This window comes from Pristis pectinata, chromosome 14 (genome assembly GCF_009764475.1).
Source record: "Pristis pectinata isolate sPriPec2 chromosome 14, sPriPec2.1.pri, whole genome shotgun sequence".
In the NCBI taxonomy this organism is placed as follows: domain Eukaryota; kingdom Metazoa; phylum Chordata; class Chondrichthyes; order Rhinopristiformes; family Pristidae; genus Pristis; species Pristis pectinata.
Window position 1 is genome coordinate 37,582,283 of NC_067418.1, and position 24,180 is coordinate 37,606,462.

The 24,180-nt window shown below is 41.2% G+C and overlaps 1 protein-coding gene across 3 annotated transcripts in view; it reads left to right on the top strand.

Moving 5' to 3' along the window:
* Positions 1-4,863: 4,863 nt before the first annotated feature.
* Positions 4,864-24,180, top strand: part of cd81a (CD81 molecule a) — a 60,733-nt gene continuing 41,416 nt past the window's right edge. For all 3 annotated transcript variants that reach the window (XM_052028911.1, XM_052028913.1, XM_052028914.1), the window contains exons 1-2: positions 4,864-5,112; positions 12,075-12,189. In XM_052028911.1, the coding sequence (XP_051884871.1) occupies positions 5,047-5,112; positions 12,075-12,189 (181 nt within the window). In that variant the 5' untranslated portion in view covers positions 4,864-5,046. The remainder of the gene's footprint in view (positions 5,113-12,074; positions 12,190-24,180) is intronic.

Sequence of the window (24,180 nt, forward strand, 5' to 3'; positions counted from 1 at the left end):
ATTTCCAGAATATTCCAGTGTACAATTCCAGCAATTTTATTTATTGCCACTCTTCATTATTACTTTGTCAGGAAATTCATTAAAATTCCAGTGCTATACATTCTGTAATACTTGTGTAAAGAACACAATAAAAAAATAAATAAAAGCAAGAGTGGACCATTCAGGCACTCATTTCTGCTCTGTCATTCCATAAGGTTATGGCTGATTCTTTACCTCAATGACACCTTCCTACACTAATCCAATATCCTTTGACATCTAAAAATCTATCAAGCTAAAAGTCTATCAGTTTCTTTTTTGAATATACTCAGAGACTGAACCTCCAAAGCCTTTTGATTCACTGCTCTCTAGATGAAGAAATTTCTTTTCATCTATTCCAGAATGCCCAATCCCTTGTTTTGAAATTGTGGCTCTTAATTCCTGACAACCTAACCCAAAGGAAACATCATCCTTGCAGCTACCAGGCCAAGCTCCACAAGAAATTTTGAATATTTCAATAAGACTTCATTCAGTTTTCAAGAATAGATTTCTATGAATACATCATCCACTATCTTAATAACCTCTTTCAAGAAATTCAATAGATTTGTGAAGTACATTCCATTATGCCTAATATTATCTGGATCTCTGTTGCAGATGCCTTTTCTTTCAGATGTTCATTCATGATACCTTCAATTATTTTTCCCTACTACAACTAGCTATCAGCCTTTAATTACCAGGTTCATCCAACAATCCTTTTTCAATATCAGAACAAGTGAAATCCTTGAGTTAGTCAACAACTTCCCAATGTTTATTCAACTCTGGAAATAGTCATTTACAATTGTACTACTTCTACCTTTTCATTCCCTTAATATTCTCAGGTGAACTGCATGTGGAGGAAAGATCATGTGAATATTTAATTCTTCTGGTTTCTTAATAATGTATTATTGGCTTTCCATACATGTTGTGAATTACTTAGTCCCATTTACTTTGATTAGAACTTATCTGCAGTCATCTTTTATAAACATATGTGCAACACTGATCATGGGTTGTGTGGTTAGGAAAGGTGCTACAAGGTGGAAATCCTATTTTTCTCCACATTGCAGCAGTAGGAGGAGAAAGACCAGTTTGTTAAGAAAGACGAGAAACTATCTCATTGTCAGTTATAATAGTGAAAAACAGGACAGAATGACTGCACAGCACATTCTTGACTGTGGGGATATAAGAAGGCTGGAGTTAGAGGATCACTTTCATCTTGGAGTATTATAGGATGGAAAAGACTATACTTACAGTGAGGGTGTCATTGAGGGAGTTGAAGACAAGGATGCAAGTTTTAAATTTGAGACCTTCCTTAACAGGGAGCCTACGTAAGTCATCAAGCACTGGGTGATGTTGAACTGTACATGGAGTGCGTTAGGATACAGGCAGGAGAATTTTGCCTTACAGTATGATTTTTCTTGGTCACTTTATGGGACGTGAGCACATTTATTGCCCATTTCTGATTGGCTTTGAGGAGGTGCATTGCAACCCATCTGATGAAGGTACTCTCAGATTACTGTTTGGAAGGAAGTTCCAGTATTTAGACCCAGTGACAATGAAGGAACAGCAAAATATTCCCAGGTCAAGCACTTCCACGCAGCCGCTGCTCTGGTCCTTCTTGGTGGTAGCAGCCATGGGTAAGAGATATTGCAGGAGTATCCTGCGTGAGTAACTGCAGTGTATTTTGAGGATGGTGCACATTGCAACCATGGTGTAATGGTGATGGAGGGAATGAGTGTTTATAGTGGTGGATGGGATGCCAATTAAACAGGATGCTTTGTCCTGGATGGTAAGGAGCTCCTTGTGTGCTGTTCGAGCATTGGAATTATCAAATCTAGACTTAAAGAATGGCTTTCTATAACAGAAGAGCTTAGGCTGGCTGGAGGTTGTCCCCATTACAGTGGTAGTTTAGGTGATGGTATGAATGCGTTGTTAAGCCAAATTTGGGGCCAAGATTATGAACAGTATGATTCAGTTGCAGACAGTAACAAGGAATGGAGTTGGTGATTTGGGATAACTCCAAAGTTAGATTTCTTCCCCACGGAAAAGATGTTCCAAACAGAGGGCATTTCTTTAAGGTAAGGGGTGGGGGTGTGGGGTGGGGTAGGAGGTTTGAAGAGTACCCGAAGAAAGATGAAAAATGTTTTCATTTAGAGGGTGGTTGGAATTTGGAATGCACTGTCTGAGGAGATGGTGGAGACAGATGTTCTGACCACATTTAAGAAGTATGTAGGCAAGCACTTGAATTGTCAAGATAAAAGGTGACATGACTGGAAAATAGGATTAATGTAAGGTGGTTACTTGATGTGTGACAAAGGCCTGTTTCTGTGCTGTACAACTCCATGGCTCTATTAGCTAATTATTTACCCCACCTATAACTGTGGGACATTGGTATTAGTTTGATTTCTTTCTTTACATTTTCTCTTCACATTACCAGTCAGTATTTATGCTTCTCATTAATATTTTCACTTGCATGCATGTAACATTTCTTCACCGGCAGTCTTAGGACTAATATTCTACTCCTTCTAATCAGTTTCTGATACCTTTCCTATTACATTTTTCTTGTGATAGCAGTTCCCTTCTTTCTTTATTTTGTCTTTAATTTCCCCTGCAATATTACTTTAAATACTCACTTGTAGCACCAGGCATTTTCTCTCACATAACCAGGATATCTTCCAGAGAGAACACTTACCTGAGATTAGTCTTATTGAGCTAAAATTCTGCTCAAGCCACTCCTGTTAATACTGGTCTCAATGCAACAGGAATCTGAATCCCCCTCTCTCTCCTGGAATCACTCCATCCATTTATTTAATGTGCCAATTCTACCATATTTAGCTTTCCCAATCATCGATATTTAGCTTGAGTTTCTTTTCTACTTTTGTTCCATATTTGTCAAATACTTTTCTCCTAAGGCTTATTTTAAAATGTCCAGCAAAATTTGGCTTTTCCCATATTTCCTTTATCTATTGGGGAAATGTATCCAATTGCACCCAAATTATACTATGCTGGGTCATTTTTTTCCTTCAGCTTCTCTGGGCTAGTTTCCTTTTCATCTCCTTGAACAGTAAATATCTTTATTTCTGACGGACCTCTTTGCTTTACCATTTTCATGTGAAATCTCATGATATGAAGGCTTTCGTTCCAAACCTTTCAGAGCTCCTACATTTTATACTTGCTTCACTTCCTAGAATTTACTTTAACACTAACTCTTCAGATAAGAATATACTAGTCAGGAGAGCAGCTCTGGGACATTGTAAATCCATTCTCTATTGTCATTTACATCACTGTACCCCATCCTAAAATGGGATATTAAACACTTTAATTCTTAGGTTCCTGTTACAAGATTTTTTTCTCTGATTTGTATCACTATTCAATATACTTCCAAAACCATAATTAATATTTCTTTACTCCTTAACTTTAAACAGAAATCTAAATTTTTTTACACCAGCACTACATTGCTATGTCCTGGTGCTTTAATCATTTCCTACCCTTCCCTCCCTATCTATCAGTTCTAAACATATTACATCTCGGAATGGACAAACCATAGTAGATTAAGAAAATTCCCCGAAATTGCTTATACTAGGCCATTCGTAGCACCTAGTATGTCTCGACCCAATTTTATTCATGTTTTCCATATTTGCACTGCTTATTTTCAGTCTTATAATTTACATCTGATCTAATTCTTTTGTCTATCCCATTACATTTTTCTTGTGACAATAATTCCTTTCTTTATCTTGTCTTTCATTTTCATTTTCCTCGTAATATTAGTTTATACACTGCCGTGTAGCACGTGGAATCTTCCTCACAACAGTGGGAACTCTCTCAGGGAGGACACTGAACTGAGATCCATTTTGTTTAAGTCAATGTTCCCAAAATCCGAATTTCTCTGTCTCTTTCTCCTGAAATCACCCCGTCCATTTATTTAATTCCCGATTCTATTATCTCTAAGCATGTGTGACATTGAAAACAATGGTGGGATTGACAACCTTGTTCAATTCTGCTTGTTAATCCGACTTTTAATGAAACTTTCCTTGGGGAACTCAATTCACTTTTTTCCTCCGTCAGTGCTTTCGATTCAAGTCACTACGTCTGGCGTTTCTCTCTCCCTTCCCAAAACATTTTGCACTTGCCTCTGTGGCGTTGCTTATTCTGACACCCGGGAGGGGGCGCGCAACTCGAGACGCTCGATAAACAAAAGGTGCTGAAAATCTGAAATAAAACAGAAAATACAGTACTGGAAATACTCAGCATATCTCACAGCACCTGTGCAGAGAGAAACGGAGAACTGTTCATCGGAGAACAGTTTTACTCGAGACTGTCGGTTAGGACTACAAAAGCGCCAGCCTATTCCCAAAATGGTATTTTCTCATTTGCACAGTGAGTCTAAATCTGTCAGGCCAAGGCGGGCTAAACAAGACCATCACTTCCATGATGCATTTGGAAGTAGCTTCAATGGCACTCCATTTATTTGGAAAATCTCTCAACAATCTTACGAACCGCTTATCTATTTATGGCACCAACTGCCTTAATCTCCAGTTACATAAAACACCATCACCTATTTCAGACAAACAAAAATACCTCAGCCTCGCTGAGCTCCGGAGTCACAGAGTATAGAGGTTGATTCGATTTAGTTTGGCCAGGTTCCACGAAAGGGTTTTCCTGTTTTGGGATTGGTCAAGTTGAAGTCGGGATGGCCCAGCCTTGCTGGCATTGGCCAAGACCGGACCCGGTTGCAATTGGTCCGCGCCAGGTTTAGCTGAGGTTGGTTTTGACTGGATTGATGGGATGTGGTCTTGGAAGTGATAGGATGACTGTTAGAATTTATTAGATTTTCGCCGGAGATGTCGGGGGCGGTGGGTGTCACAGCGCCGTGATTGATTGGCTGGTTGGAATTTTGGGGGCTGTCTGCCTGTGATTGGGTAGGTCTGTTGGGAGGGCGGTGCGGTATTGAGAGGTTCTTCGTTGCTTCTGGCTAGTCAACCTTATCGAGTTGCTGTTGGTGGAAGATTTGGCGTGTGAATACTTAACGGAGCCATGGGCGTGGAAGGTTGCATGAAGTGCATCAAATACCTGCTGTTTGTTTTCAATTTCCTTTTCTGGGTAAGTGGCAGGTAACGGGATGAGAATATTGCGCGGGGGGGCGGATTCTGTCGCTGGACTCGAGCGCGGAAATTGGGCGGAGCCCCCTCGCCGGACACTGAGCTGCGTTATTGCAGACAGCTCGGCCCCGGGGTCTCTCGATCGCCGCTTTTCCCTGCTCGGACAACTCGCCCTCTTTGTTTGGGCAGCTTTTGCTCGCCCCCGTGTGCGGAGTGACGATAACTCCACTTTTTTTTAGTTCGCGTTTGTTATTTTCCTCTCATTCCCTGGTGTGTGGTGCGGTGGGTGTGTGTTTAATTTTGAAATGTTATCGTGTAACTCCACATTTTCTCTCGCACTGTCTCGCCGAGTCCCTCGGTCTCGGGGGTGGGGGGTTGTGGAAGAGGTGAAGAGAAGCTCTGACTGTAGAGGGAGGGTAGGGTGGTGGTGGTGGTGGTGGTGGTGGTGGTGGGGGGGGGGGGGGGGGGTATAACAAGTGCCGATGTGAAAATGAGAAAAAAGTACCAAAAACAAGGGACGAAAAATAAAGAAAATCAGTTGTTTCGAAGAACGAAAGAGCAGGATCTCTTTTAAATCAAAAAGATAAGCTGTTCGTGGTACTGGGAGACGTGGGTGCGGTTCTTCGAATATTTTGTGTTTGTCTTCACAAAACGCAGAAAATGATGCAGATTAAAGGAGCAAACATTGGATGTGGTAGTCGTAAACCGCCCAGAGGGTGGGTGTCTCTGAAAATAATGTGTCAGGTCTGAAGGAATGTATCCCAGGTTGATGATAAAACCATGGGAGAAAATAGAAGTTCTGACCATCACTTTCCAATCTTGGCCGACTAGTTATAGTCCTGGAGGACTATTTTTAAATAGCTGGCCAGTCAGATTAGTTTATGGGCAAATTATTGAAGAAAAATATTCTGATTCGCAGTGGTTGTCATTTAGAAAGGTGCAAATAATTAAAGAAAATAAGCATGAATTTAAGGGAATGTTGTTGCTGGCCATAATTTTTTTTCAGAGATATCTGAAAGGTTGATCAGTGACAGCAGGTTTGATCTATTTTGGTAAGGGTTTCGACAAAGCCTCACGTGACAGACTAGTTGCAAAAGGAAAATCCTTGGGGATCCAAGAGGAAGTTGGTTCCAAAGTTGTCCTGGTGCCAGGAAATTAAATGTTTCGTTGGTAATGAGTGTTTTAATCACTGCAAGGGGGTCAGAATTGGGGATGTTTACTGATTGCATAATGTTCACCTCCATTTGTAACTTATCAGCCGTTGAAGTAGTCTTGGATCCTCTTCCTTCCCTCTTTGGCTGTCAACCAACCTCTTTCTTGGCCAATGTTACTAAGCCAGAATCACCATAGTATTTTGAAATCATTTTTATGGCTGCTTGTGGACCTTACTGGGTGCAGATTGTTTGCTGTTTGTTTCCACAGTAGACCAGCTTCACTGGCTATGAAGTGTGTAGTGAGGTCCTGCAGATGAGTGCTCAGCTTGCTTTTCAATTTCCAACTCTGCCCATTCTGAAAGTTGCTTAACTTGCTACAACCCCCATTGATGGACTATATTTCTGTGTCCATTGCTTGTTTAGTTTACAGATGATGTAATGCTCAAGTAAGAAAAGGTTGAAAACCTGCATTTACACTCAGCCACATCTCAATCATCTGAGGGATTTTGCCTGTGGCTGTTTTTACTTTTTGGGAATATGGGCAAAGAAGGGTGAGGTAAGTTAATTTTCTGCTAGTTCTTTTTGGAAGCTGAAATAGTGGCACAACAAAATTAAATATTTTGCATTTGAGTCCTTTGAAGTTACGTTTGCTCCATGGTTCTACCTCCTGAGCTCCTGACATAGCATGGCATTTGTAACACTTGTTACACAAATGTATGAAATTTGACAGAGCAAAAGGACACAAACTAAGTTGGCACAGTTAAAAACGTGGCACCAATAAATGAGAAATTCCCTCAATTTTGCGTCCAACTCCTTGGATCCAGTTTTATCTAAAAAGATGGTAATCTTCTTTGCATAGAGATTGGCCAGCTTCTTGTTAGCACCCAATGTGTCAACTAACACCACAATCATTGTAGTGTGAGCTGGTTTGGGGGATGGGGTTTGGTGTCACAAATAGGTTAAGCTAAATTTAAAGTATAATTTTAAACCCTTCTGTGTGAATATTGGCCATCTATGTGACTGTCCCAAGGTGAGGTGAGGGGACTGAGAAGATGACCAGTGCTAGCCTTGGTACTGCCCCAGCTTGGAATATTCACACAGGCAACTCCATTGGAGAAGAAAGTTGCAGTGCACAATTCAGGGGAATTGTGGCTGATCATAGTGCCTCATCTTCCCTGATCACAGGTTAATTCTTCATAACTGGGAAACCCACAGGGTGATGCTTTTATTTGCTAGTTTGGTTTCTGACTTGGCTAACAATATTGCTTGCAGAGATTTTCCTGTGATGGATCCAGTAGGATTTTAAATATGGGATCTTTCTGTGTATTAAATGTAGTGTTATTCCTAAACCAGGGTTGAAGTTGGTAATAAATTTGACCTAACGTTGTCCCTACTTTTGAATGCCTAGTATGCATCTTGATGCTGATTTCCACATTGTAGCTTGGAGATGGTGTGAGCTGATCCTTGTGTCTAATTGAGCTAAAAATCCGGTTTATTCGTCGGGCTCTACATCCTGCAGCTGAACTCTGCCCTACCCATTAATAAACAAGGACAAAATCAGTTCACTTCAGTGTTTCAGGTTTTTAAATGTTACTCTTAATTCATCCCCTCAGACAATTGCCACAGAAGGGGTCATCCTGTATTCATCAGGATTTCGCTTGAACATGGCTCACCTTTGGTGGTATGGGTTCACATGCAATAGTGTTTTCAGTGCTGTTGAACATTCCTGAATATTTCATGCACCTGAAATCAGATTTGGCTGAGTTCCAAGCGACAGCTTTGTGAGAAGGGTGGAGGGCAAGTTTAGTGTTACTCTTTTCCTCTTCCAGTTGTTTATCCAGGAAGGGAGAAGATGAATGGTGTATTTATTTAGGGAATAGTGCATCCTTTAGTCTGTGCTCTGCCTAACCAAATTCTAGTTTTCTAAGCAAGTTTTTAATATAAACACCACTAGCTCTGATTCTTTATGAGTGAGTAATTTCCAGTAAACCAAACGCTTCTGACTAGAGTGCTAAATATAGTCTTCCTCTCAGCAGTAAACGAAGGGTACAGATTTATGCCAAAATCTGCCTTTGGACTAGGTGCGTCTCACACTGGAGAAGGCAGGTTGTGGGAATTGGTTTCATTTCCCTCATTTCCTTAACTGTTTAACCAATATGTTAATATATATTGAGTCTATAACTTGTAGCACACAGAGCAAAGTGATTAGTGATTATTCAACACTTCCCAGAGACTTAACTGGATCAACTCTATCAACCTAATTAGTTCCCCCTCAACTGTTAGAGAAATTGATAAGATTTCTTTATTAGTCACATGTACATCAAAACACACAATGAAATGTGTCTTTGCATAGTGTGTTCTGGGCGCAGCCCACAAGTGTCGCCACGCTTCTGGCGCCAACATAGCATGCCCACAACTTCCTAACCTGTATGTCTTTGGAATGTGGGAGGAAACTGGAGGAAACCCGTGCAGTCACGAGGAGAATGTACAAACTCCTCACAGACAGGAATTGGACCTGGGTTGCTGGCACTGTAATAGTGTTACGCTAACCGCTACACTACTGTGCCTGCCCTCGACTATTGTGCCTGGGAATGTCAAGGTCTGTTTATGTTAATGTGGAAATCCTAGGAAGGATTGAGTCTCTAATAGATGGGTTTGGGAATTGTGTGGTTGCTTCCCTTGACTAATTCTGTGAAACAATTCAAACTTTACACATGTACAAACAGGGACATGTGAATTCGGAGCAGGCATACGTCACTTAATCCCCTGAACCTGTCCTGCCATTTAATAAGATCTTGGCTCATCTGACTGAAACTTCAACTCTACATTTCTTTCTACCCCTTTGTTTATGAAGATTCTATCTTCCTCTGTCTTTAAACTGAAGACTTTGCTTCCACCATCCTTTGAGGAACAGAGTTCCAAAGGCTTGTGTCCCTCAAAAACATTTCACCTCATCTATCTTAAATAGGCAACTCCTTATTTTTAAGCAGGCCTCTAATTTTTGGTTTCCCCACAAGGAGAAACATACTCTCCTTGGCCACCCCTCAGGATTTGTTTCAATCAAGTTCTTTCTTGCTTCTAAATGCATAAATCATATCTTTCCTCATCAGTTAGCCCACCCATTCCAGTTAACAGTGGAGTAGTTCTTTTCTGAACTGCTTCAAGCGCATTAATATCCATCCCTGAATGAGAGAACATGGTACTTCAGATGTGGTTTCATCCAGGATCTATATAAACGTAACCTACCTACTTATTGTGTTGTTGTTAGTTATCTATTTTCATATTACCCCACCTCCCTCCCTGCCCCTCAAGGCACCAGATCCTTGAATTCTTGAAGGCTTGTGTGAATGTTGCTTCATTATGGATGTGAACAGAGTCTGAAACTATTCCTGCATCAGATTTTCAGATGAAGGGTCTTGACCTGAAATGTCAACTGTTTATTCCCCTCCATAGATGCTGCCTGACCTGCTGAGTTCCTTCAGCATTTTTGGAGGCTCCCTTTTAGTTTCTAAACAAAAAAACAGCCCAACCCTTGCTCTGGCTGCAGTCAACTAACTTGGCACAGGGCAGGGATCAAATCTGGAGTTCTCTTATTGTTTGATTTGTGAATGTTCTGTGCATTCACTTTATTAACTGAACCAATCCTGCTCTTGAAATTGGATGGGTGTAGATGGAGGGAGTTTGTGGAAAAGCTTTCAAAAGCCAATGTTTTTTGTGTCTATGGAAGTTACTTTGCTCTGCATTGCAGCACCTTCCTGTAACAGTTATTTTCCACAAAACATGTCTACTAGAGTACTCTGAGGAGAGTGGATTAGACACATTTTACATCCTTAAGAGTAATTGAGCTTTTCAGGGCTCTGCAGGGATTCCCTTTCATTTACTGAGGTAGAGTAACTTCATAAATTGTATAAGGGGTCATGCCCCAGAGGACTCTCATTCCCCCTCCCACCACCCCACATTCCCTCTATCTTCACATCTGCACCCCGACCCCTTTAGAAATATGCTACCACTTTCAGGACCTTCAGTATTTGATGTCCATCCAGCTCTGTTCAGACTTTAAAGAACAACTGCTTCCCATTATAAAACCAGAAAAGTGACAAGTGGTGTTTATTCAACATACTCAAACTTGAATAACTGCATCTGTTATTGAGATGGTAGCTTTTAGAAGGCTGACTCAGTTTGTGGTAGATTATAGATTATTATTTAATTCTCATCTGGGAATTGTCACAAACCAGCAACAAAAGAAACACACTGAGCATGATTCAGTGTTAAAAACTATTTTATTAATCACTACTTATGATAATACGTAAAATAAAAGTAAAAATGTTAGTATGTTAGAATTCAAAAATGTTAAACCTCGAACGTTAACCCCAAAACTAAACTCTTCGTGTGTGTGTGTGTGTGTGTGACAAAGTCCAAAACTCCCAGTTCCGGAATGGTTCTTAAAGTTCAGTTCCGCAAGCCATAAGGTGAAACATGAGCAAGGGCTTCTTCAACAACCACCGTTGTCTGAAGATAAGATGTAGATGTAGAAAAACATAGAGAGAGAGTACATACGAAATCCAAATGTTCCACGATGGAACCCAAACGACACTTCAGTGTTTACTCGGTAGTGACTTCCTCACCCCGAAAAGCATCCGAACCGTGGTCGTCCACACACAAATACCTGTTTCCTTCTACAGGTCAGCAACAAAGTGAACTCCACCGGATTACTTCCAACTTCCATACATGGATTTCAGTGGCAAACACAGTTATTGTTTCTCATCCATCGATAGAGAAAACAAGCAGGCTGGTGTCTCTCTCCCTTCTCTCTCTCTCCTTCTTCTTCTTCTTACTTCTTCAACAACGTCATTACGTCCTTTATCTTCTATTGACGTAAGCACGCCCCACACACATACACACACACACTCTCTATCTTAAAGGGACTTTCACTGAGTCCGTAACAGAATGATGTTTAAATCTGCTGGTCTCCAGCCATCTTTATGTACAAAATTCTTAAGATACTCGATGAGGTTAATGTGGAGATGTTGGTCTCCTGCCAAGATTGCCTAGAACCAGGGTCATGGTCTCCAAAGTAATGGATTGGACAGATAGGGAGTGGGTGAGAAGAAATTTTGTGTCTCAGAAAATAGTGGATCTTTGCAATTCCTTACCCAGTGAACTATGGAGGCTTAGTCATAAAGTACATCAAAGATGAAGCACAATTAGGCCTTCTTATTAAGGGAATGTGTTTTGTGCAGGAAAGTAGTGCTGAGGTACAAGGTCAGCTATGAAATTAGGGACTGGCAGAACTGACAGAAGGGGACAATTGGCTTACTCCTTTTTTTCTTTAATCTTCTTATGTTCTGGTACTCAAATGCTTTGCAGTCTGATTCCTTTCCCTTTGGGACTGGTAAATCTGAAATGCATTTTAGTCCAAGATCTTTTCAAACTGTCTCATTGTGAGGATTAAGGAGTAAATAAAAAAAAAAGCAGAAGTCTGTCGCCAAACTTGAATTCTAAGAGCCTGGAAATTAAGAGGAAAAGAGATGTAATTAGCTCTTAATTTTAGGAGGGAACAGGAGGAGACAGTGAGCATAAGAGAGAGCACAAGATATACCAGCTGCATCCTTAGGTGTTCACAAATGAAGTTCCAAAGGAGTAGTGGCTAGAGTCTGTCCCAGTATTTTGGAGGGGGATGTGGCAAATTGTTGTGGGAAAAAGAGACCTGAAATCTTCTACTCTGGAATTAAGGTTTATTAGACGTGTATTGGGGAATGTTGGAGGTGAGGAAAAATGCCAGGGCTTAATGTCTGTTTTGTCACTTCAGCTTGCAGGAGGAGTGGTTCTCGGTGTGGCTCTCTGGCTCAGACATGATCCTCAAACAACTCAAGTGCTGGATACACACTTTGAAGATAAGTCGGCCCCAAACACCTTCTTCATAGGTAAGAATTGAAATCTGTAGTTTAATGATACAGAAATAGAAACCACTGAATAAGAACAGAGTTGGAGTTGACTACAAACACAGTCTAAATAAACCCCCTGTTAACTAAACTACTAGAAGTTTTAGTTTGAGCAGTTTCTGTTAAAAGTTGGCAGTATTTTGGGAAATATATTATGTGATACTGACCCGTAGTATTAAGGAAGGATCCAAAAGCCATTGGATTTAGTTGGGACAATCTAGCCTCTGTTTTCTTGCTCTTGAGTATCTCTTCCTACCCATCCGAATAAGGGTAGGCCATTTGGCCTGCGATGAGAAACTTCTTCAAACAAAGGTGGCGAGTCTTTGTCATTCTCTGCCTCAAAACTGTGGCGACTCACTGAGTTCATTCAAAATGGAGATTGGCAGATTTATGGATATTATGCAAATTGAGAGATATGGGGGAGGGGAAGTACAGGAAGATGGCATTGAAAAGGATCAGCTGTGATCTTGGTGAATGATACAGCAGGTTTGAAGAGCCAACTGGCCTATTCCTGTTCCTGCTTCTCATGTAAACCCTGCTGATGAGTTGGTGTGTGTCTGGTGATGTTACTATCGACTATGAGGAAGGTAAAAATGAAGGAATTTCTCCATAAGCATCAGCCAGATTTGCACAAGGAACAAACACTACATTGAAGAATTAGAGGGCTGCATGTACAGGTGTGACAGTGTTCTTGCATGGTCAATGCTTTCAGAAAGATTTGCTTGATGAAACCAGCTGCTTGATGGAATTCCTTGCTTGAAATGTGAAGTTGCAATTCTGTCAAAATTTTGTATTTTCTTTAAAACACAAATCACAATGCATTACATCAGCAGACATTTAATTAGTAGTATTTACATTTTATTGCCTTTTCCAACCTCCTCAGTTTTTGTCAAATAAGCAAACAAATCTAATGTTTGTGAACTGAATCATCAAATGGTCAGGAGATAACTTAGTTGTGGATGACGGTTGCAGAGGTGCTATTTTGTGGAGATGGGGAATGCACTGCCTTAGTGATTGGTGGATGTATTGTCCAAAATTCACCTTGCAGTCAAATACAACACCAAGGTCATGAACTGTTGGTTTAGTTTCAGAAGCTGTTAAGGAGAGAGATGGCATTGATGTAGGGGAGTGACAACAGTGGTTTCAGTGCTCCTGGTGCTGTGAGTCATAGAGCATGGAAACTGATCCTTCGGCCCACCAAGTCTGCACTAACCATTGAGCACCAATTATACTAATCCCATATTGTTCCCATACAGTCCCATCAACTTTATTTTTCTCCCCCCACACCCCCCCAGATTTTACCACTCATCTACACACTAGGCAATTTACAGTGACCAATTAACCTACCAACCTGACTGCCTTTGAGATGTGGATGGAAACTGGGGTACCCGTAGGAAACACACGCTGTTACGGAAAGACAATGAAAACTGATATCCAGAGCTGAATGGAGAGGTGGAAAGAGATGTTAGGGCTGTCTAATGATAATGTTCATGATGTATTTTTGTTCAGAGAAGCAGCATATAGAAGAGAAAAGTGGGAACTGAGTAACTCAGTTGAAGGACATCATAATACAAGTAAGGGATGTGTGAAGTCATTGACGGTATTTGTGGTTGTAACTGGGTGGACAAAGTATCCAGGCAGTGTGGTCCCAGCATCTGGACAGCTGTGTTGGAATGTTGGAGGATGGTGGTGGATTATTTGTTTCAATAACAGATAGGTTGAGACATTGCATGTCACTTTGGTACAATGGCATGACAGAAACCTGAATGGAGGGGTTAGAATAAGTTGTCCTGGTAAAGGTGGAGCCCACATTTGGGAAACTGCAAGGTTTTCATGGACTGTGTAAAGGTGGGGGGGGGGGGGACTTTGAATATGCAACAGTAGTCTACAAGGATGGAGGTTTATTTTTAAGAGAATAGTGGTGATGGTTTCAGATTTGGAAGAGAGGTGGTTTCTCGTGATAAGGAGAAATATTAACAGTAATTGCCAATGTGTAGACCTTGAGTCTGTAGTTAGTAGTTTAGTCCAAATAAAACCAAGGGTATACTAGGGAGGTTTCATGGACAATGTTAGCTGAGATGGCTAGTAAATCAGATAAGGACAAGGTTTAGGCCTGAGTGGCTGGAGGGGTGGGGGAGGGCTGGAGTGTGAACTTTGTTTGGCTTGGTGGGCCTGAGATGGTGACAAATGAAGCTGATCGACTGATCTCCATCTCAGTAAGTTCATGATCCCCTGACATTTGTTGCTTAAAGAATGAGAGAGGGTTTAAATAAAAATTGCAGCAGAGTAAAGACCAGAGATTATCTTTACATTCCAGAAATTAAGGGGTTTTGGCAAATATTTGCATTGTCCATATTCCTCCTTGCTGGAGAGGAGGGCAGTGTTCGAGGTAGTGATTTGGTTTAGATGGTAATGATTTTAATTGGGCGTGGGGCCGAGGATACAGGCAAGGAAACCAGTAGGAGTATTTGTAGCAATGAGTAGTTGGATCGTGGCTGGGATGGTTGCAAAAAAAATTTAATAATCCACAATTGTTCATTTCCATTTTGGGCCAATACCTTCTGACTTGGTCTGGAGATAATTACTCACCTGCCCTGTATCAGCACATGAAATGGTCAGAATCTGCTTTTGATTCTATTCAGAAATACTTTGTCTGTGATGTGGTGTCAGTGTTCCTGATCAATATGTTGAGTAGAAACCAGTTACTTCAATTTTCTAAGTATACTTGCATTAGCATTTTTGCATTGAATTATTTGGTCTGGCTGTAGGAAGGACCCACTGTTTGTGAAATCAAATAAAATTGAGCATAATGATATTGTTACAGAATGGACAGAAGATGTATATTATTTGTTTCCTTTCCTATTACATAGTGGGTGTTTGAGTTGTTCAGCATTTGAGGTTGGTTTTAGTACTGAGTTCAGTCTTGACTGGAACTTGTCTTGCATGCCTTGGCATTGTCAATGATTGCAAATGCTAAAACTGTACTTGGCATATTTCCATCAAACATATTTCATGAGTCACCAGAGACATCACAGACATCAGCCTAAATGGATTTGGACAGATGTGTGAAGAAAATCACTTTGTTCAGGTAACCCAGTACATCTTTGGACATGTAGCAGATATGTCTGCCATGCTTGCTAAAGTTGGGGGCTTGTGTTGAATGGTCCTATATTTTCCATTACACTTTCACTATTACAGCACAAAATGCAAGTAAGTGCTTCCTCTTCAGTTTTGGTGTCAGATCATTCTCAGGTAGCCTGCCTGTATGATCTTAAAATTGTGCCTTTTGTAGCAGCTGGTCTTCTCAAATCTACAGACCCATGGGTTATCGTCACTTCACGAGTCTACCTGAATTAAATACAATCGTGTTTGCATAAATGATCTTATCTGCTTAAAACTGACAGCCAATCCTGTGTTTTGTCCACCCTTAAATATGTTTTGTGATATTTTACTTGGAGTTGTTCCATCTTCTTCAAAAGCTAGACTACCAGTGAGGGGAGATTATTTAGAAGAGCCGTATAAATCACTGGTTAGAAAATAAACAGGAAGACTAGGTTAAATTTTATTGTTTTGATGGATGCTGTGAATTTCATTGTTAGCTATTAGGTGATCCTGAATCTGTCTAAAATGGTGAAAATACCAAGGGTCACTAATGAAGATGTACTGCTGATCCTTTGACTCAGGTCTGTCTTGAGGTGCTATAATGTTTAATGTATGCATTGCTGAACTAATGCGTCATCTGACTTTTTAAAAATCTGGACTGGTCTTGCAAGGACTGAAAGTGTAACATGGTTGCAGCACATGTCCAGCAGGCATCGTACACAGATGTGCCATACATACTAGTGTGCCAGCTTATTAGTAGACAGTTTGCTTATCAGCAAATTAGTAGACAATTTTGGCTATTGCCTACTTTTGTATAAAATAGATCTTCAACTCGCAGGTTTAGGAGCCCCAGTATAGATACTGCCTGAATGAGAAATGGTGTTTAATATTTTGCCACTATCTTTAAAATTAGTCTCTCTAATTCTAAATAATGCTCAGCTGTTTAACGATACTATTAGTGTTCATACTTGTAAAGAGAGGCCCATGTTCTTTATTGTTATCTATGAGAATACTGAATGAAAGTGCAGTTTACATGGAAACTTTAATGAGCAGATAACACCCTCAGAAATGGAAGGGATGGGGTTTTGACCTTAAACTCTTAAGTTCTCTTTTTTTTGCATTATCAAAAGGTTACTTTTGTTGTTAAAATACTCTTCCCATTGATAGTCGTGCATCATTATTTGGATCAAAATTATATAGAAGATTATTATTACCTGACCCTGGCTTACTTTCAGTGATAGCATATCTGTCTGACAACTTTCAGTAGTCCACAAATAGCAGTTAAGGCTGGTCCTCTAAGTGCTATTGTTGTAGGGTAATGGGTGCAACAGAATGTTTCATCTAATGCTCTTAATATAGTAAAATCTTCCCAAGGTGCTTCGTAGGAATCAGTAAATATCATGGCCCAAAATATTGGTCATCAGGTTTCTTAGTCAGAGCATCTTAAAGGAGAGGGAATTCCTTAGGTTTGGGCCTAAAATTACAGCTGCCACTAGCAGTGCAGTTGTATTGGGATGAGCAGCAGGCAGAATTAAAGGAGTGCAGGAATCTCTAGGGGATATAGGGCTAGAGAAGGACTGACATGGAGATGGTGAAACTATGGAGGAATTTGGAAAACAGAGAATTTTAAAATTCTCATTGTTCTTTAACTTGGAGCCAGTATAAGAAAGTCACAAGAGTAATGGGTGAACAAGAGTAGAAGTTTAGGAGTTGGGCGGCAGCGTTTTGAATGATTGTTTATTGTGGATGACACAATAGAGTGATTGGCAAAGACTATGTTGAAATTGTGAAGTTCGATAGCATGGATGAGGCTTTATAAGGCAGATGTTGCAGCAAAGGAAATGGATAGTCTCAGCTGTAGCACAAACATATTGCCCACAGTTCTTCTCTAAGGTGTGTGACACAGAAGATGTGGTAATTGTTTCAGTGTCAAATGATTTTTTTTCCAGGAAGGAGGGAGTCTGACTGAGAGCAGTTTGTGGTTGCAACCAAAAACACTGGGTTCTGTTTCCTCAGATGAAAATCTATGGTCTTCTGTTGCTGGATATCAGACAATGTAGAGACCATGTAGTAAGTATTGAGAAACTGCTAGATAGCATTGTGAACGTGAAAACTAATACTACTTTCTGGTTGATACTTCTGCAGGGAATCATGTAGATGAAAAGTAGCTAAAGAAAGATCCTGAATCAACAAATTTAGGACACATAACCCCTTGGTAGAGGTTCATCTTATTTGAATTCATTTGCAGTCTTTTTTAGATATTTGCAGATTTTCTTATTCATCTTCCCCACTCCATTTTGTTTCTCCACTGTCCCATGGCACTGAAGGCTCATGTTGTGTACACTTACAGTACAGTTGGTTGCTCATTATCATGCCATACACAAACCCATCTGCAGTGTGTGGGAATAGATTTTAGTAAATGAAAATACAAAAATTGCGGATGCTGATAAATTTAGGCTTCAAAAGTTGGAGATGGGGAAGGGGGTGAGGGTGGTGATTAACTGCTGTCCTCAACGATGACTCCTGTTTGTATGTCAGGAATTTCAAATATGCTGCTAAAATCTTCTTTGCCAATTGGGGCTGATGATGGAAATCCAGGCACTTGGGTGAGCTGCAAGAACATGCCGAAAGGATGTGGGGAGTGCAAAGTTTTGTGACTGCTGGTCTGCCTTGGCTGGGGAGTAGGGCAGCTTGGTTTGTCTCTGGGGACTTGGGAATATTCCAACAGTAACCTATTGACCCTTGAAACAACATCCCTGCAATGGGCACTGTTAATGCTGTGCCAGGCCTTCAGCTAGTGAGCTCAAAACTGACATTCCCTAAGTACCTATCTCTAATGCTTTCCTCTTCTGAGAATTTGTGGCTAAGTGTCATATTTTAGAGTCAGACTGATACAACACAGAAGCTGTCCCTGTAGTCCATTGAGGCCTTGCTGACCATCAAGCATCCACTTATACTAACCTTGCATTAATCTCTTTTTGCTCTCCCCACATTTTCACCAACTCCCTCCTTTCCCTGCTCCCCCAACCAGATTCAACCTCTCACCTATACACTAAAGGCAGTTTACTGTGGCCATTTAACCTGTCAGCCAGCACCCAGAGGAAATACACACACTCACAGGGTGAACATACAAACTCCACACAGACTGCACTCAAGGTCTGGATTAAACCCACATTTCTGGCGCTTTGTGACAGCCACTCTACTAGTTGTGCATCTTGTTGCATTGTAATATTAGTTACCTTCATATATCAACAACACTTCAACGGTCTCTTGCTTTCTTTTGACCTGTTTTAACTGCCTTTTGGTACAATCTACACCATTTGGGATTTGTGTGTATGGAGAGGTTAGTTAGAATTGTCAGGGGTTTAGTGATCAACATCAATTTGTTTGAATAATCTATTGGGATGGATTTGTGAATGGTATATCATGTCAAATTAATCTAGTTGCATTATTTGGGAATGCACCTAACAAGATGGACAGAGTATCATTGATTCATGTCTACCAAGGGGAAATGGCCTTGGGGAGAGAGGGAAGGCAATGCTCTTGGTGCTTTCCTCCCCTGTGTAAGGGAGGTGAGCAGCTGTGAGAAAGGAGCTCTCTCCAGTGACCCATTGGTGTGTGACTGAGGTTGAAGAATTGGATTCAGTCTGGGGCTGGGGTAGGGACAAGTGAAGCGCTCTAGTTGACTTCCTGTGGGTGGTACTGGGGTGGGGCAAGTTCTCTCCTGTTTTCCCCTTTCTCTTCTCTTTCTCCCCCCCCCCCCCCCCCCCCCCCCCCTTCAGCTGGGAGTGTGTTAAGGAATTGGGAGATCTTTCAGCAGGGATGGAGGGGCCTCCTTTAGTCATCATCATCCTTGTTCTCCTGCTCTTCTTCATTCTTGCTCCATCTTTTACTTGTATTTATCCCCTGAATTTTGGGTGAGGGAAAATTAGTCAAGGCTCACAGCAGCACAACCCAAACTCTTAGAGTTTATTCCAAATGAGCAAAAGCTGAAAATAAAATCATCAATACAGACACTTGAAATAGTGATGTTAGATGTTATGTGAGATTACTGAAAGTATGAATCAGATTTATTATCACTGATAAGACGTTGTTGTGTTGCGGCAGCAGGACAGTGCAAAGACACAAAATCTGTAAATAAATAGTGGAAAAATAATGAGATAGTGTTCATGGATCATTCAGAAATCTGATGGCAGAGGGAAGGAAGCTGTTCCTGGATCAGTTTGGGTCTTAAGGCTCCTATACCTCCTCCCTGATGGTAGTAACGAGAGGAAGGCATGTCCTGGATGGTGAAGGTCCTTGATGGGCGCTGCTGCCTTGAGGCACCACCTCTTGAAGCTGTCCTTGATGGCAGAGAGGGTCGTACCCACCTTTTTGTCAAGTACCCACCTTTTGTATGCAAGTATGGCTTTGTATCTTACTTTGCTTTAACCCTGAACTGTAACATATAACATTTATACAAATCCCTCTGACTCTCTGCAAGTAATTGATTCTGGCAATTTGCAAGGCAACTGTGGAGGAAGTTTGTCCTGAATCCTGCTCACTTTACAATTCAATCACACCCCCAGTGACAATTTGATTAGTGCAAACTTCCTCCTGTTGGCATGTCACAAGACCCTAAAGTGTCTGATATAGAAATGTTTTGTTTGCCCGCGCATCAGAGCTCTGAGTTTATCAGCATTCTGAAAAGTTGGTGAATGGATCTTATTCTAGCGATGATTCTGATGATTACCACTATCAAAAATCTATTTGGGATAGGACCAGCCGTCCTGGCACCATCTTGGTATTTATGTATTGACTTGTAAGTGTTGTTGACGACAGGCACGTTACAGGGGTCCGAAGGTGGTTTCAAGTTTGTATAAACAAGTTCTTCTGGATTTCCTGTCAGCTTATAGCCATGTGGAAAAGTTCAGTACACAGCCTCTACTTCCCCCTAGCATGTGGGGATAGAATTTTTGTTCGTCTTTAGTCCACATTGATTTAAAAGCAATCTTGCCGTATACTTACCACAGAGTTAACAAGCAATGGATATCTGAAATAAGATTTTATTTTGTGATAAGGCCTTCTGTTGATGTGGCTTGAATACATGCAGGTTCTGTGGGTGAGCCTGTTTGTACTTCAAGTGAAAATGTAGAGTAGAGGCATGTGTGTGTGTGTGTGTGTGTGGAGGGAAGCTGAAAGCACAATTTAATGCACTTAAGAATGAGAGGATATCCGCAAATGATTTATCTAGACTTGCTGACTCATTGGAGACCAACGTGAGAGCTGAATTAAGCCTTTGCCTCACATTATTGTCCCCAGAGACTGCTGTCTGTGTCTGCAGGTTGAGAGTTTACGCTATACTGTGTCCTGAAGGTGATAAACAAAAGCATCCTGCCTTGCAAGGATGCAGTTGTTACTCCTTCATTTCCTGTCCCCTTTCTTCCCCTAAAAGGGCAAGAGCATACAGTGCTTACCAACTCTCTCTAGCTCCAATGTTGGATGTTTAACATTTTGTTTTCCCCTAGGGCTGTAATCCTGGGATTTGTTGCCACTGTTTTTTCTCAGGGGACTGGATAAAAGAAGTGGCAGGCTGCTTCTGGGATTGGACACCACACATGCTATTTATGGGTGTTTTGTGTTTCATGGAGGGGGAGGAAAATGGGTTGTGGGATGTTCTACATGTAGTTGAGGTGACATGTTTGTGGGCCCTGGTAGCACTAACGACTTGGCCACATCAGTACAATCCATTTTTCTTTTGTCTATAAACTCTTTTGGTGATGTGCTGAGAGTTGACTGGAAAATGTGAGCACTCTGAGAGAAGCTGTGGAAGAATTTGCCTGACTTGCAATAAACGTCTGTTTTGTGTGACTTGTAGGTAGTGAATTGCCAGATGCTGTACAGCTACTCCCAGTTACTGCATTTAGCTGAGATTTTTCAATCTGACCTTGGGTTTGCAGAACCTCCCTAAATTTGCTACTATTCATTTTTCTCTGTCCCCCAATTGTCAGTTTGCTTCCAATGTCCTCTGCAAAGAGTTCATCTGCTAATCCCTTTTCCTGTGAAGGAACAGGATCATAGGACTTAAAAGCACAGACCTCTGGTGCAGTCTTTATGAGATGGAGGTTGGCACCTGTCGTCTTGGGTGATGTGAAAGCAATGATTTTGCTTCTGATTTCCTGAAGCTGGATGCTTTAATGATATTCAAGAGATCTTTGCCTTAACAGGATGTGGGCTGTTAGTGGGAATTGTGATGAAGCCAAGCCTGATTACTAACAGGAATTGCAGAGCAAAGAAGAGTTGCATTTTCTGGCTAGCACTTGTGCAGAAGTAAGGGGGGGGGGGGGTGCGGTTGGTGATGCAGCTTTTGATTCATGAAGGAGTCTTGACAAGGGATCTGTCACTATCTGATGTTTGGCTGCTGACTGGCGTCCTTGGATCCCAGGTGTATTTAAAACTTATGGCAGAACCACTCTATTTAGAATTCTAATAAACTGATATAAGAGCCCAATGGTATGAAGAAACTGCCAGCTTGTTTTATAAAACAATTATTAAGCTGATCCATGATTTGTTGTTGTGGAACACTGTCAACCATCTTCAGTTGGAAATTGTACCCTTGCCTTCCCTTTTTTTTAATTGTTTCTTAAGTGTTGTGCCGCAGTTGGGTATCACTGGGTTTCTTCGGCTCTATGTGGTAAGAAAACAAAATAATAGGGTTGTCCAAGTATTTGCAACAAGCTCAGCCTGATAAATATAGGGAGAATATGGCAATGCACATGCAAATTCTAGCTGCATAATGGCCAGGGATAAGTACAGAATGGAGAGATAAAAGATGAGTAATATATATAAACTGTCCTGGGCCATCACTCTCTCTGGTTAGACAGATGCAACTTTGTTGCATTGTTTTAGCCTGAGAAACCCTATGGATATAAGGTGACAACTCTGAAATACGTGATTAAGGACGTGGTAATGTGGCACCTAGAAATTAATAGAGCAGAGTCAGTACAGATTTATGAAATTGTGTTTGAATTTTTTTTTGAGGTTGTTGATTGCAGAATAGAGTGAATCAGTTGACGTAGTAGACTTAGTCCAGGAGGCCTTCCACTAAGTGCCATACAAGAAATTATTAAGCAAATTGACAATAATGCAGTGTGGATTGAGGATTGTTTAACAAAGTGGAGAATAAATGGGTCATTCTTGGGTTAAGAGGCTAAGATGAATGAGGTGCAACAGGGATTATTACTGGGGTCCCAGCTGTTCAGAATTTGTATCAATGATGTGAATAAGGGGGTCAATTTAACCTCCAGTTTTGCTAGTGGTAAAAAGCCAGGTGACATTGTGGGGAATGCAGAGGCTTCAGGGTATTATACATCGGTTAAGCTAATGGGGAAGGATAAGGTAGATGGTATGCAAAACAGTCATCCAATTTGCTAGAATAAAATGTGGAATTCTAGCTGTTGAGAGGTTTGATATTGTTGACATACAGAGGGACATGGGTGTTCTTGTGCACAAATCACTGAAAGATAATGCAGTATAACCAAGCAATTGGGAAGCCAAATGGTGTGTTGCCCTTCATTGCAAGAGGGTTTGCCTACAAGAGTAGAGGCATCTTGCTGCAAATGCATGGAGCCTTAGCAAGCCTGGATATTGTGTACAGATCTGACCTCCCTACCCAAGGAAGGATATCATTGTTGTCAAGGAGTGCATCAAACATTTTCCAAATTGACTCCTGGCTTTCTGCATTTATCTTGGAGTTTTTTTTCAAACTGGGCCTATGATCTTGTGTGTAGGAAATGAGAGGTGATCTCATTTGGTTGGTGGGGGGAAGAGGTTAGAATTTAAGGATATTGACTAGATAGATGTGGAATTGATGTTTTCTCCTGGCTGGCAGTCCCTAAATAAGGGGTCATCATATTCAGTACAGAAATTGGTAGATTTTAGATGATTTGAGGGATATGGGGTCAGTATATTTCTGGCAAATGGCAGTGAAGTAAAAGATCAGCCTTGATCTTTTTGAATGGTTGAGCAGGCAAGAGGTGTGAAATGGCTTGGTCCTGCTCCAGTTTCTTTTGTGTTCTGTGATGGCTGTGTCAGTTGCTGTCATCTCTTGTCTCCATTTTGGGCACATTGCCCAAAGTTTCACAACTGCTTACAGTGATGCCAAACAGAAGGAAGAATATTCTACAAGGCAGTGCCTAGTTACGGAGCTGCTGCAGATGTTGGGACTTGGCCAAGTGATGCAATAAGAGGCTTTTTGGACAATGTGCAGTAAAATGTCCAGCTGTCAGGGGGAATAGTTCTTGGCTGCCACCCATTTCAGGCCCTTGTTTTGCCTGTGTCCCATTGGGTGACTCACTGAGCAGGACAGGATGACAAAGAAGGCTGGTATTAGTACTTTGACAACTGGGGTGGTCAAACGCAAAGACATTGACACTTAATGTTTCCATTGAACATGTACCACTGATCTGCAGTACCACACACGAGAGATCAGTCTTCATTTTGTTTTAACACCCCAGGCAGAACTTTTAATTTGGGACAGGCAGGAGGATAATTAAGAGACTAAGCTCGTGTTCAAATATCTTTTCAAATACACACCCATAAGCCAGCAATCCATTCCTTCCAAAGCTGAGACATACACAGGAAAATAGGAGCAGGACTTGAGGCACCTGACCCTTTAAGCCTATCCTAGCATTCAATGTGATCATGACTGATCTGCCCAAGTCTCAACTGTCCTAATGCAAGGTTTGGACCCAAAACTTTGATTATTCCTTTGCCTCCACAGATGCTGCTTGACCCACTGAGTTTCTCTAGTAGTTTTTTTTGGCCCAGGACTCTACTCTTGTGCCAGTTCCACATAGCCCACAATTTCCCACTCTCTCTGGTTTTTAACCC